Genomic DNA, 15,016 nt, shown 5'->3' on the forward strand with positions numbered 1-15,016 from the left:
AAATGGGCTCAGGTCAGCCTACCTGGCTTCAAACTCAAGCTCAAATGATTATCTTTTGGCCTTAAAAAAATAAGTTTATCTCCTTTTCCCATTTTCTGCTCTGTAAAATGAGGATGAGGCCAATAATACTTAGTTCATAATGTCATGAGGATTTAGTGAGTTTATTTGCACTGTTAGAGCAGTGCCTGAGATTCAATGTCATTGAAATTATCACATTGTATTTCCCTTATTCCTCTGTGTATCTACTGTGAAAATTTCATTGGATGAATTATAGACAAAAGCAAAGTATAATTCTCAAATTTTCAAAAATTTAATTTTCATAAAAATAGGTAGTGGGCATGGATGGATAAAGGTTTTCACTCATTCATGAAGGAACCAGAAAAAAGACAAGTTGATTCCTAAGAAGAAATGAGCCTCTGGATGGATTTTGATAAAAGCAAAAGCAGAAATTAGATGGCTCAGTTAGATGCCTTAGAGGGCAATTAAAACAGACATCTGGGCCCGGGCATGGTGGTTCACGCCTGTAATCCCAGCATTTTGGGATGCCAAGGGAGGTGGATCACCTGAGTTCAGGAGTTGGAGACCAGCCTGACTAAGATGGCAGAACCCCATCTCTACTAAAGAAAAAAATACAAAAATTAGCTGAGTACAGTGGCACGTGCCTGTAGTCCCAGCTACATGGGAGGCTGAGGCAGGAGAATTACTTGAACCAAAGAAGTGGAGGTTGCAGTGAGCCAAGATTGTGCCACTGCTCTCCAGCCTGGGTGACAAAACAAGGCAAGACTCTGTCTCAAAAATGAAATAAAATAAAATAAAATAAAAAAACACCCAGACATTGGGAATATCTTTTCTATGAGACCGAAAATGAAATCATTGCACCTTTTGGTTTTGTGAAAGTCAACATCAAACTTTACAAGAATTATAAAATGCCTGGGCCATAGTCAGTAGTAACTGATAAGCCAAATAAAGGCACCTTCCCATACTCAGATGACCCTTAGCCCAGCCTGTTAGACAGTGCTCCAAGGAGGGCCATAAGAATACTGTCATCTGTTTGCATTATTTTTTGAATCAGAATCATTTTCCTTAGTAAGAGTGAAATATAAAAATACTTCAGGAATTTCTTTTGTCCAACTCTATAAAACCACCTGCAGAAGCTTTTGGAACATTCTTGGTAAAGGCTTAGCACAGGATTCACTCTCTTTCTAGCAAGGGATAACAGTCAGTATTAACAAAATGTGAACATAGAATTTATGCAACACTGGTCAGAATGACAAATGTTCACTTGCCATTTGAAGTACCAAATGTATTTTACACTGATAATGACATACATGGACTTTATTTTAAAGCCACTGAATTATGAAGAAAACCATCAAGTGAACCTGGAAATTGGAGTAAACAATGAAGCACCATTTACTAGAGATATACCCAGAGTGACAGCGTTGAACAGAGCCTTGGTTACAGTTCATGTGAGGGATCTGGATGAGGGGCCTGAATGCACCCCTGCAGCCCAATATGTGCGGATTAAAGAAAACTTAGCAGTGGGGTCAAAGATCAATGGCTATAAGGCATATGACCCCGAAACTAGAAATGGCAATGGTTTAAGGTAAAAATAAATCTATAACCACATACTAATAATGTATTTGTAATCATTGAGATAGTAACTTATTTGAAAACATTTTCTAATGCTAAAGATTATTATTTTTTTTTATTAACAGGTACAAAAAATTGCATGATCCTAAAGGTTGGATCACCATTGATGAAATTTCAGGGTCAATCATAACTTCCAAAATCCTGGATAGGGAGGTTGAAACTCCCAAAAATGAATTGTATAATATTACAGTCTTGGCAATAGACAAAGGTAAAAAATGAAGTTTTAATCTGGTATTTTATAAAGGAATTAGAGAATAAAATATAATTATTCTTATGCAGTTTTTTTGGTGGTAAGTATATGGAATTCTTTGAAATTAAAGACTCTTTCTGTCTCTCTTAATTATCTAACAAGGTGAAACTGGTGGCAAGAAGCCATGTTTTATTTATCTTTATATTCCCAATAGGGCAGGACCTTACATTTTTATATATTTCTGTGCTAGAGGACAAAAATAAAACTGAAATCTAAAACTAGATAAAATGGTCTCATCAGACTTCCACATCTGTTTGTGCCACTTTAAATTGAGCTTTAAATTGAACTATATGTTCAGCCAAATATTACGTCAAAGTGATCCTTTTCTTGAATTCTGTTCCTTAAAGTAACTCAGAGTTTTTCAACCTTGTCTTCACATTAAAATAAAAATAATACTCTGTAGATACTTTGTTAGAATAACTGAATCAGAATCTCTGGTTGTGGAGCCTGGGAATCTTATATTTAAAAAAATCTTCCTAGTGGTTTGAATATATCCTGGGATTGGAAATCTTATCTGTAACCACTTTACTGCTCATTAACACCTGGCACCTGGAACCCCCAAAAATAGAGATTGAAATTGAGACATTTATTTTTATTTGGTAGTAATTCTGGTAAAAGATTTATTGGCAGTTGTATCTGATATTATCAGTAGCAATAGTCATTTCAGACTAGCTGCAGATTCTATTTATCCATCTATGTTCTTATTTATTTATCATTTCCTTTAATAATCACTTTATTTAAAAACAGATATCCTATGTAGAATGAACCTGGGAGGCGGAGTTTGCAGTGAACCGGAATTGTGCCACTGCACTCCAGCCTGGGCAACAGAGCAAGACTCCGTCTCAAAAAACAACAACAACAACAACAACAAAAAACAAGAATATAATTGAATTGACTTTGAATTGACTTTTTATTCTTTAAGAAACTATAAAAGAATTTTAAAATAACACTAAACCTTATTCCTCTGTCCTTAGATAATAGGTCATGTACTGGAACACTTGCTGTGGACATTGAAGACATAAATGATAATCCACCAGAAATACTTCAAGAATATGTAGTCATTTGCAAACCAAAAATGGGTTATACCGACATTTTAGCTGTTGATCCTGATGAACCTGTCCATGGAGCTCCATTTTATTTCAGTTTGCCAAATACTTCTCCAGAAATCAGTAGACTGTGGAGCCTCACCAAAGTTAATGGTATTTAATAAAAAATAATGATTTATAAACTCTGAAATAACTGAGAATAACTGGAGGATAGATTGACTTGCTTACCTACACAAAGCATTAAGTAAAACTGAGTCTCATTAATATATTTTAGAAGGATAAACTAACCTTTTATAAATATTGTATGGGGGCTCTGTTATATATAAAATGAAAGAAGTTGTAATTTTTATGAAGGCAAAATTTACATTTACAACAAAGAAAAGCTTTGTTAAAAATGTTGGGCAGCTTATCATTAAGACAAACTGTGTGTGTATGTGTGTGTGTTTGTGTGTGTGTGTGTATGTTTTTAAAAATAATACCGGTGGCTGGGCACGGTGACTCATGCCTCTAATCCCAGCACTTTGGGAGCCCTAGGTGGGTGGATGACTTGAGGTTAGGAGTTCAAGACCAGCCTGGCCAACATGGTGAAACCCCCTTTCTGTTAAAAATACATAAATTATCTGGGCGTGATGGCGGGCACCTGTAATCCAAGCTACCGGGGAGGCTGAGGCAGGAGAATCGCTTAAACCCAGTAGGCCGAAGTTGCAGTGAGTTGAGAGATGGTGCCACTGCATTCTAGCCTAGGGCACAGAGGGAGATTGCATCTGCTCTCTTCTCACCAGTGAGGTGAGGAGAGAGCAGAAGATGTGTAGTTTAAATTGTATTGTAAGCTGACTCTGGAAGTGAGGAGCTCAGGTGTATAGACTAAGCACTCTAGGGTATCCTGGAAGTGAACTTGGCGGGATATGGGAAGGGATATGAGAAGGACTGTTGAGGGGCTGCTGCCTATTGTAGCAGTTTATGGGGGGTGTCATGTTCTGTACTTCATCCATACTTCACTCTGTTGTTACTGCCATGTTCTTTCATGCAACTGGGCTTTTGTGTGGATAGCCCTATCTACATAGAATACCTCTTTTTCCGATTCTTAGCTTGATATTTTTGAGCATGATATTTTTTTCATGATATTTATGAACACCTACTATCTATTAAGCATTAGTCCAGATCCTGAGGATTTATATAGAGATGAACAAGACAGACACAATCCCAGCTGAGATGCTCCACCTCTGAAGTTTGTCTTGAATTGGAAGGAGTGGCACCATGACCCTTTGCTACCTGCATTGCAGTGCCTTTCCTGTTGTATTAACATCTGATTACCTCTCCCTTCCAATACATGAGTTTCCTAGAGCGTTTGCAATTCATCTTTGTACTTCCAGCACCTAGCCTAATGCTTAGTAGATACTAACTGCTTCATAAATGTTTGCTTGTTCAATAATTGATTAGTAATGTGCATAAAAGAAGAAACATACCAGAAGAATTAGTACATCCATGTCATTAGAGTTTAGAAGGTTTTAGTAAGAATGCCAAGAGGTTGGGTGGAAGAAAGGGTGGAATCTGGTGGTGAAGGGCCTTGTGTGCCAGGCTGAGAGGACTAACCTTGGTACAGTAGGCAACAGCAGTTATGCATTGGGAATGTGCAAGTAAGGCAATGCCATCCCAGGATTTACATCTTTTAAAGGTGACACTGGTGACAGGAGGATAATATGAAGGGAGCATAGGTGAGTGAAGGAAAATCAGAGGCAAATACACTACTGTGAATAAGACATTACTATGGCTCCACTTGTTGTCTTGAGGGAGTGGAGGGATTTCAAGTATCTTACCTTAGATACAGTGTGGTATTGAGTGGTCCTAAGTAAACCCAAGTGGTAATTCATATTCCTCTAGGGAGCCTTCAGGTACGAGGTGCAGCCAAAATCTTTGAAATTCTTACAGCTACAGCAGAGCATTTAATTAAGGCTTAGGAATTCCAGATGACTTCCAGGGTGTGTTTTATGCTACTTTTTCATTTTACTTATTCTATTATAAAAACTCAAGGAGGTTGTAACTGCCATTGAAATTCTGTGGAGCTTTTGGTTAGTTGATAATATGGTCATTAAAATAATAGACCAAGACTATTGGGGAAAATTGACTATCACAGTTGGTAAAAGTGAATTATTATATAGACACTTCTGTTTTGTGTAAGTCTTATAAGTAGCCTGAGTGACATTAATTAGCTTCTGGTACTAAGATTACTTCCAGATACAAGGCGTTAATTGTAAACAATCTATTGTGCTTTGAAAAAATTACCTTATCCATATGAATAATGTGCAAATACTAGAAGGTCAGTGGATAAGAGAATGTGAACTTCAGAAACTATTTGTGTGTACCTGTAGATATATTGGTACTGGAGAAAAATGCTTGAAGCGTATGTTAACAGCCAACCTAACATTATTAGTTTGTATAGATAAGCATTACTAGAACACTACTGGGCCACTCCAATGCCAAATTATTTCTTAAGGGCTCCTTTCTAAGGAATTACAAGGGACAACATATATAAGATAATATTAGAGTTTGAAAGGGTTGAAGATAGTCCTCCATTTTTATTTACTTTCATGTGGCAGGCAGTTCCTTGAGAATGATGCCTTCAAAAACAAGCGTGATGAAACAAATGCTAAATGATAAATGATCATTAAAAAATAAACTTCTTTTATTTTCTTTCAGACACAGCTGCCCGTCTTTCATATCAGAAAAATGCTGGATTTCAAGAATATACCATTCCTATTACTGTAAAAGACAGGGCCGGCCAAGCTGCAACAAAATTATTGAGAGTTAATCTATGTGAGTGTACTCATCCAGCTCAGTGTCGTGTGACTTCAAGGAGTGCAGGAGTAGTACTTGGAAAATGGGCAATCCTCGCAATACTACTGGGTATAGCACTGCTCTTTTGTAAGTATTTTCACTTTCTTGAACTTAAAATATATATAACAAATCTAGGTGCGGGAAAAGATGTTTAAAAAATAATCTTGTCCAAGCATCCATCAGGTGTGAGTCTCTTTCCAAGTTCCTTTTGTGTTATTACCTGAGTTCTGTTTGAATATTTTCTGTGAAGGGAACATGATCCTTCTTGAGATAAAAGACTTTATGCTTAGACATAATTTTTGAAAATTCCTTAGATTTCACAGAATCTGGCAAACAGATAGCCTTTATTTCTTGGTTCCAGTGCCATTCCTTTTAGGGCTAAATAGAATAATCTAAAATTTCTGCCTTAGGAAAGTCCACTAAAAACTACTTTCATTCCGTATCTTTTTTTTTTTTTGAGACGGAGTCTCGCTCTGTGGCCCAGGCTGGAGTGCAGTGGCCGGATCTCAGCTCACTGCAAGCTCCGCCTCCCGGGTTTACGCCATTCTCCTGCCTCAGCGTCCCAAGCAGCTGGGACTACAGGCGCCCGCCACCTCGACCGGCTAGTTTTTTTGTATTTTTTAGTAGAGACGGGGTTTCACTGTGTTAGACAGGATGGTGTCGATCTCCTGACCTCATGATCCGCCCGTCTCGGCCTCCCAAAGTGCTGGGATTACAGGCTTCATTCCGTATCTTTTTACCATTCAGCCGCAGAGTTACGGGAGATGTTCTGTTCTCAGCAATATCTCTTCTTGGGTATATCTTGCCAATTTTAAATTCTGTTAACCTCCTCCAGCCTAGATTAGCTTTGTTTTGCGGTAAGAGTAGAAGTTAAGCGCAAAAAACTCAGGAATCAGACTGCCTGGGTTTGTATCCCGGCTTCATCGCTTGTAAGCCATGTGACCTGGGACAAATTACTTAGCTGTGCTTCAATTTTCTCATCTGTAAAAGGAATAATTGTAGTAGCCTACCATATGGTGTAGCACTGAGTATTAAATAAGGTAATGCATGTGAAGTGCTTAGAACAGTACATAGTAAATTTCTAATGTGTTCATTATTTTTCATCAAGTCAAAAAATAAACATATATCAAATACCTACTGTAGGCGGGAAACTGTTCTAGGTGCTTAGGAAAAATAGGGAAGGTCAAACAAACAAACGAACAAGCAAAAACAATCAATCTGCCTTGTGACAGTTAATGAATAAATTAAATGCTATGGAGGAAAAAAAGAGAGGGAAATAATTAGGATCTGTAGTGCCATAGAGTGTGTTGGTGAGGGGGGTATTGGTGCCAGTGATTGCAATTTTCAATACAGAGGTCAGACCTGAGAAGATTATTTTTAATGATTTTTGGAAGAGGTGAAAGAGTTAGCCAGGTGGAATGCCTGGGGCAAGAACTTTCAGTCAGAGAGGGAAGTCAATGGAAAGACCCTAAGTTGTGATTATGTCTGGAGAAACCAAGGAGTGGCAGGGAAACCAGTGTGGTGAGAGTGGACAAAGGGAAGAGGATTAGGAAATGGAGCCAGAAAGGTAGTGTGGGGCCATGTAGGATAGGCAAGAGTTGTCACGCTTTTTCTGTAAAGGACCAGGTAGTATATATGTCAAGCTTTGCAGGCCATGTGTTTTCCATTGTATCCAATCAAATCTGTCCCTGAAACAATAACATTGCTATAAAAATATATAAATTATGGGCATTACTGTGTTCCAATAGAACAATACATATGGACTGTAAAATTTGAATTTCATGTAATTTTCACATTATAAACTCTTATTCTTCTGAATTTTTTCAACCATTTAAAAATACAAAGTCTTAGCTCATAGGCCATGCAAAAATATGTAGTGGTCTGAGTTTGGGGATTTTGCCAATGCACTATAGGGTCTTTTAGACTGAAAGAATTGTTGTTATTATTCTTAGTTTAATTATCATGTATTTTCAATCTCCCACAATTATGATTTAGAATAAGAATTCTTAATAGGCAAGATGCAAAGTAGGTTCAAGTAAGATAAATCTTTTCTAGGAAAGCAGTCTGTCTTTTTCATGTTTTTTTGTACACAATTCTCTTTTTACATTTTCATGTGGGGAAATTATTTTGGGGGGAATCAGTAAATTTTTTCAAAGTCTTTGTCTTAAATGTTGGTGATTTCTTTTCTTTATGTACTGTTTAACTCATAATTCTAAGTACTTTATTTTGATGGGCAGAATTCAAGCAATTAGAGAGATATAATAAAAAAATACAGATGATTGCTTCTGATTCTAAAATCTAAGCTAGCTGGTGACATGTTAACTTAGAACAGCCAAGATAATTCATGGGAAGCCATGCTTAGTGGCTTAATTTCTACTTTGATCCTTAGGTCGTAAGAAATAAATGATGATGATTTTATTCTATGTATGCTAAAATAAGTTATTTTATTTTTATTTTTAAATTCAGCTGTATTGCTAACTTTAGTATGTGGAGTTTTGGGTGCAACTAAAGGCAAACGTTTTCCTGAAGATTTAGCACAGCAAAACTTAATTATATCAAACACAGAAGCACCTGGAGATGATAGAGTGGTAAGTAACTTTTAAATAAATATGTATTTGTATCTCTGATAATTTATTTAATTCATCCTCATAAACTCATTTCAGAATTTAGGAGTTAATTTATATTTTTAATTGAATCAGATTTAGTAGGCATAAATATTGTCTGTCAATATGCAAATGTTTATATAGTGGTAATTTATTAAACTTCGTGATCCAGACGTATTGTTTTAGTTATCTTTTTTGCACTCTAGTGTTATAGTTTCAACTTGTTCTTTGATGGTGAGAATTTATTATAGCAATAATTTGTTTTGCCTGCACTCTACAATGTATATTTCCAGATATAATTTGTTCATGTAACTTGTTAACCATTTATAATGGGGAAAAAAGCTTGCTAAAAGTTCTCAAGTTAACTAGGAAAATATCAATGAGATATTTCTAAAAGAAAGGGAGAGGGGTTTGGAAGACTACTGCCACTCTTTCCTTATATATTTCTTAGGACTTCTGAGGTGCTTTTATGCTTCTTGTTTTGTGTGAAGTGTATATATATACACAAAAGTACTTACAAGGCATGTTCTCTCCTCAAAAATATGTCAACTTATTTATGAGAAATAGATCCCACTTTTATGGAAAAGCAAAATAGGAACATGACAATAAACCAATATGATAAAGCACTGTCAGCGTTCAAAAATTCCTGTGATACCTAAGTGTACTCATGTGGTTTGGATCAACCAGAAAGGCTAGTGACAAGAGGTACAGCTTATTTGGTAACTTAAAGAATAAGAAGGGTTTGAAAGTGAAGAGATGGTGAGAATAGCTAAAGGAGAGGAAAACAGCATAACCTATAAGACTTTTACTTAATATTTGTTCTTTGCCATTTGATGTTAGAGCTGATTATATTGAGTGGCCACTTCACAATATTTACCTGTTCTGTGTTAGGAACACTTCTAAAAGGAGCTTGGAAATATTAATTTCTACAAAAACATAAAATTTCTTCTTGAATCTATAAACTTGCTTTAATACAATGAGTAAAAGTGATCATTTTAGCTTTGGATCTGAATTTCATTTGAAGGCATGCACATGGGGTTAGGAGTTGGGTGAATAATCAGGGCTGGAAAAGTAAACTTGGAAATTATTGACATGGATAAGCAGTTGTTGATACCCTGTGAGAATGAACTTTGGGAAATGCGGCTGTAGGAGGACAGAAAGGAGCAGAGAATAGAAAATATGAAAGCTGGCTCTGTAGGTTCAGCATTGCTTTAGTTTGTTTTAAATTCCTCTTTTATCCACTTAGAAATATGATCTTTGAACTTGTGTTTATTACAACAAAACTGTACCATCAAGAAGATTTAATAATGAGGAGAGCTTTTTTCCTTTTTTGTAATTGAATTTTATTGTAACAGCAACCTAAGTAAAAAAATATAGGGTAGCACTGCCACCAAATGGCTACTTTTCAATTTTTTTTTCTGGTATTTTTTTCTAAGGCAATATAAATATGACTTTGTAGATATATTTCAGGTTCATTAAATCATCTGCACTTGAAAAATCTTTCAATTTAGTTAAAGACTGCATTTTAAGTAGAAAAATATTTAAATTGATGAGAAGGTGGCACAAAGGAACCTGAATGTAATGGAGGTTCTTGCCCTGAAAGTAATGTAACTGTTTGTAATGAAAACTGACATGTCGAGGTTACCACTGTAACTAAACTTCTGTCCTATAGCTCAGAGGGTTGGAGTGAAGTTCCAGTATTAAGCTAATGTTCAATGAAGACATTTTCATTTTAAAGCATTTCCTTGACTCTTTGTCATCCTCTAGTTCCTTCCAAATCTCTCTTTTTTTTTCAAACTGAACTTTTGGAAAGAAAAAACTATATTTGATTTCTCTATGATACTACTTCCTGCTTACCCAGCACTCCTTGGAAATTCTTTCGACAAAGATGATCAATGGCTGTTCTTTCACTTAAATCCAATGGACACTTATACTTTAATTGAACCCATTCTTACCTTGCTGTGATTTTTCTGTTGTTGTTAACACCATTGGCTGCTCCCACTCCTTATCATATTCTCTCTTCATGGCTTCAGAATCCTGCCTCTTTGGTTTTCTCTGTTGTCTCAGTGGCTACTCAGATCTGGCCTGTCACAGCTGTCTCTTACCCACCCCTTAACATGTGATTTTTCTTGTGGTTCTATCCTTAGCCCTTTTTTCTTTTGGTTGACAATTTTCTCGGGATTGGTCTTCTATTCCCATGGCCTCAACTATCACCTATTTGGGAGTGACTCCCAGAATTATATCTCCAGCTCAAAGCTCTCATCTGAGTTCCAAATCCGCATATTCATATATTCATCTTGGACATCCCACATGTTTCTAAAGTTTACCGTATCTAAACTTTAGTTGCTCACTCTCCTCTTGCCCACAAGCACATCTTTCCTCCCTGTTTCAGTCAGTTGTACCATCTACCTATTTGCCTTCATGGAACACAAAAGAATAATTTCTGACTCTGTCCTTGATTGCCTCATCAATCTAGATACTTGTAGACTCTCTGTGGAGTCCACCTACTTCTTTCAATCATGACTGCTTCTACCTTGGCTTAGATCCTTATCATTTTCTTTTTTTTTCTTTTTTTTTTTGAGACGGAGTCTCGCTCTGTCACCCAGACTGGAGTGCAGTGGCCTGAACTCAGCTCACTGCAAGCTCCGCCTCCCGGGTTCACGCCATTCTCCTGCCTCAGCCTCCCGAGTAGCTGGGACTACAGGCGCCCGCCACCTCGCCCGGCTAGTTTTTTGTATTTTTAGTAGAGACAGGGTTTCACCATGTTAGCCAGGATGGTCTCGATCTCCTGACCTCGTGATCCGCCCGTCTTGGCCTCCCAAAGTGCTGGGATTACAGGCTTGAGCCACCGCGCCCGGCCGATCCTTATCATTTTCACCTGGAATATCAGATCAGATCAGATGCAGTGACCGCCATCTGACCTCCATGACACTAAATTTGTCTTATTTTTCTTCCACATTATTGCCGAAAATGATATTTTTGAAACGTGTTTCTCTCTGTAATGAGTTAAAATTCTTCACAGTCCCTATAATCCTCATAATAAAGTATTTTTTTTAGCATGGCATATAGATCTTTATATATTATGGCCTTTTATAATCTCTCTAGCCTCCCCCCAACGCCAATCTTATGTGGTAGCTGTTCTCAACTGACTGAAGTTGGGGACCCCTGAAGGACATTGTTTGCCTTTTGCCTCCAGAACCTTCTGCAGTGGTTGCCTTGTTTGTCCCACTCCTCCTAGTCCCTAGTCTCTTAGCTCAGAGTTTTTCCAGTCTACTTCACTTACCCTGTTTGGATTTGAATTTTAATGCTCTACTTCTGTACTCCTGTAACATTTTGTGCTCACCTACATAGTAGAGTAATCACATTCTTAAAGTATTTGTTTTTCTCTCTCCTTGGAATAAGAGCTTCTTGGAGCCATCGAGAGACTATGCCTACGTTTATATCCCTAGGCTTTTGCATTTGCTATGGGTGAAATTTGTCCCTAAAAGCTGATGTGTTGGAAACTTAATCCCCAATGCAACAGTGTTGAGAGGTGAGACCTTTTAGCAGGTGATTAGATCATGAGGGCTCTGCTCTTACTAATGGATTACTGTCCTTATCGTGGGAATGGGTTTATTATCATGAAAGCTTATTGTAAAACAAGTTCAGTCCCCTGTTGCTCCTCTTTCTCTCTCCCTCTCCCTCTCACTCTTGCTCTTTTGCCCTTCCACATTCTGCCATGGGATGGGCCCTCGCTTAATGTGAACTCCTTGATCTTGGACTTCCCAGACTTCATAACTGTAAGAAATAAACCTCTGTTCTTTAAAAATTACCCAGTCTCGGGTATTCTGTTATAGCAGCACAAAATGAATGAAGACAGCATCTGGGCGCATAATCAGAAACTGATGAATGTCTGTTGAATGAATGAATGAATAAAAAGGTTGAATAAATGTCCTCTCTCCTTTGCCTTCTCATGACAACTTAGAATCCATTTGCTCTCAACATGAATTATTTTATTTTATTATTTCAGTGCTCTGCCAATGGATTTATGACCCAGACTGCCAACAACTCTAGCCAAGGTTTTTGTGGCACCGTGGGATCAGGAATGAAAAATGGAGGACAGGAAACCATTGAAATGATGAAAGGAGGACATCAGACCTTGGAATCCTGCCGGGGGGCTGGGCACCATCACACCCTGGATTCCTGCAGGGGAGGACACACGGAGGTGGACAACTGCAGATACACCTACTCGGAGTGGCACAGTTTTACTCAGCCCCGTCTCGGTGAAGTGAGTTTCCTTAGGTGTTTTGACTCTAAAATTTAAACTTCTGAATGGAGAAAAGTAGAAAATTCAAATTAACATATATTTTCAGAAACTGCTTTTCCGTATTTTTCTGTGGGCCCTCTCTTGCTTGCTCTGTTCATTTTCCTGTGCTCTTTGATTTTGTTACATTATTTAATTTAAAAGAGATTTTATTTCACTTGTCATATTTCACTTAATTTATAGAATCCCATAAATATTGGAGGTTTTTAGTATTCTTCACTAACATCTCACTTTTAGTTGTGTATTTACCTCATGAACCCTTTTGACATAGAAGAATGTGAAAGCAATTCTACTTCCTCACAATGACAAACTTTTCAAATGAAATCTGTATTTCTCTGTGAAAACACAAACATTTGAATGCAGTTTTAGCATAAAGATTAAATAGCAAGATTTATATATTTTTTATTTTATTGCAAATTGACAAAATATAACTGAATGTGTTTATGGGGCACAAAGTGATATTATGATTTATGTCTGCAATGTAGAATGACTAAATCACACTTAACATACACATCACCTCAAATACCTATTTTTTTGTGGTGAGAACATTTGAAGTGTACTTTCTTTGCAATTTTGAAATATACAATATACTATTATTAACTATCATCACCATTGCAGGGCATGTTTTAAATATACAAAGCACCATGCAAATGTAAAGTGCTTTTATTTTAAGGAAAACAAGAATGTGAAAGAAAGAAGGAATTAAAATAAGGAATTTTCTGTTCATACCAAAATCCCCTATGAAGTGGAAGCTTTTTTCTTTCTTTTCTTTCTTTCTTTTTTTTTTTTTAAAAAAAAGACAGGGTCTTGATCTGTCGCTGAGGCTGGAGTTCAGTGGTGCAATCTCCGCCCACTGCAGCCTTGACTTCCTGGGCTCAGGTGATCCTCCTATGTAAGCCCCTTGAGTAGCTTGGACTATAGGTGTAGACCACCACACCTGGCTAAATTTTGCATGTTTTGTGGAGAGGGGGTTTTGCCATGCTGCCCAGGTTGGTCTCCAATTCCCAGTCTCAAGTGATCCATCCACCTTGGCCTCCCAAAGTGCTGGGATTATAGGCATGAGCCACTGGGTCTGGCAAAATCCACTACAAAGCTTTTAAAATATACTGATGTCTGTATTCTACTCTAAAAGATTCCTATTTAATGAATTTGGGTTTTCTTGTTTGTTTTGTTTTTGTTTTACATTTCTGAGATGATTCAAATGTGCAGCTAGATAGAAAGCCACTGGATTAGACACTCTTCTGAACTAAATTTTTACCTCTTTTATCAGAGGATACCAGTGCCATTGCAGGACAAACAGTGGACCTTTCATCCTTGGATGGAATGCAAATGGGTGATACTCTGGTATAGGGCTGTAGGTTATGTATCCATAGCATTTTGGAGGGTCAAATTCAAGTGTTAATTCTTTTTCTACTTCTAGACAGTCAGTATTCATGTAAGATCAGGTTGAGATGGAGTGAAGCTTAAGACATAGTCTTAGGAGGGTTCCTCAATTGCACACCAGGTAATGGGAGGTAAGGCTAACAACGTCATGAAGAAAGAACGTAAGTCATGCCAATGAGCTCCACATAGGCAAGGAGTGGGCACCCAGGTGAGGAAAAGGAGGAGACATGGCAGTTGATGAGTTGGCAGACAGGCCAGTGGCAGACAGGGTAGATGTGGCTGAATGCCTGGCTTCTTTATTACAGAAGCCCCGTTTTTGCAATATGGGTTATGTTCATTCTTTTTAATTTCATTGAACTTTTTGGTGCATATATATATTTTGCCATGTTTTGGGTATCTTGGAAACTTGATTCTGAAGTTAAATTGGTAAATCCTACCTACTTTATGACTGCATATAATAGTGATTCTAGTTAAAATGTATTTTACATTTAATATGTGCTGGGCATAATATGTGTATTATGCATTATTATTTTGTCATTAATTTCTAAAATAATCTCGTTAGGTGGTCACTGAGACTAAAGGATATTTGGTGACTTGTCCAAAATCATACAGCTAGTTGGTAAAGCCAGAGCTTTGACTCACAACCAAGACTGTTTGACATCCAATCTCAAACTCCCAACCAGTATGACTATTGTCTCTATTTTTTGGACTAACCTGACCTCTGTGTATAAAATTTAGGGATAAGCGTTTAATGATAACTTGAATGTACTTAAATTTAACACTTGTATACATAATTTTTTACTTATATGGATTATTAGAAATGTAAACTATACTGACTTTATGGTATGGTTGTAATATAGACCAATCATGTGCATTTTTTGTGTGTAGGAATCCATTAGAGGACACACTGGTTAAAAATTAAACATAAAAGGTAAATAAAAATAAA

The 15,016-nt window shown here is 37.1% G+C and overlaps 1 protein-coding gene across 2 annotated transcripts in view; it reads left to right on the top strand.

Annotated features, from left to right (window-relative positions):
• The window catches only part of DSC3 (desmocollin 3), a 53,458-nt gene that overhangs the window by 34,192 nt on the left and 4,250 nt on the right, over window positions 1–15,016 (top strand). The window contains exons 10-16 of one of the 2 annotated variants that reach the window (XM_015121770.3): window positions 1,347–1,603; window positions 1,716–1,858; window positions 2,875–3,099; window positions 5,644–5,868; window positions 8,248–8,369; window positions 12,394–12,651; window positions 14,959–15,001. In XM_015121770.3, the coding sequence (XP_014977256.2) occupies window positions 1,347–1,603; window positions 1,716–1,858; window positions 2,875–3,099; window positions 5,644–5,868; window positions 8,248–8,369; window positions 12,394–12,651; window positions 14,959–14,985 (1,257 nt within the window). In that variant the 3' untranslated portion in view covers window positions 14,986–15,001. The remainder of the gene's footprint in view (window positions 1–1,346; window positions 1,604–1,715; window positions 1,859–2,874; window positions 3,100–5,643; window positions 5,869–8,247; window positions 8,370–12,393; window positions 12,652–14,958; window positions 15,002–15,016) is intronic. The other variant, XM_015121769.3, reaches the window with a different exon arrangement.

The sequence above is a fragment of the Macaca mulatta genome, chromosome 18 (genome assembly GCF_049350105.2).
Source record: "Macaca mulatta isolate MMU2019108-1 chromosome 18, T2T-MMU8v2.0, whole genome shotgun sequence".
NCBI lineage: Eukaryota > Metazoa > Chordata > Mammalia > Primates > Cercopithecidae > Macaca > Macaca mulatta.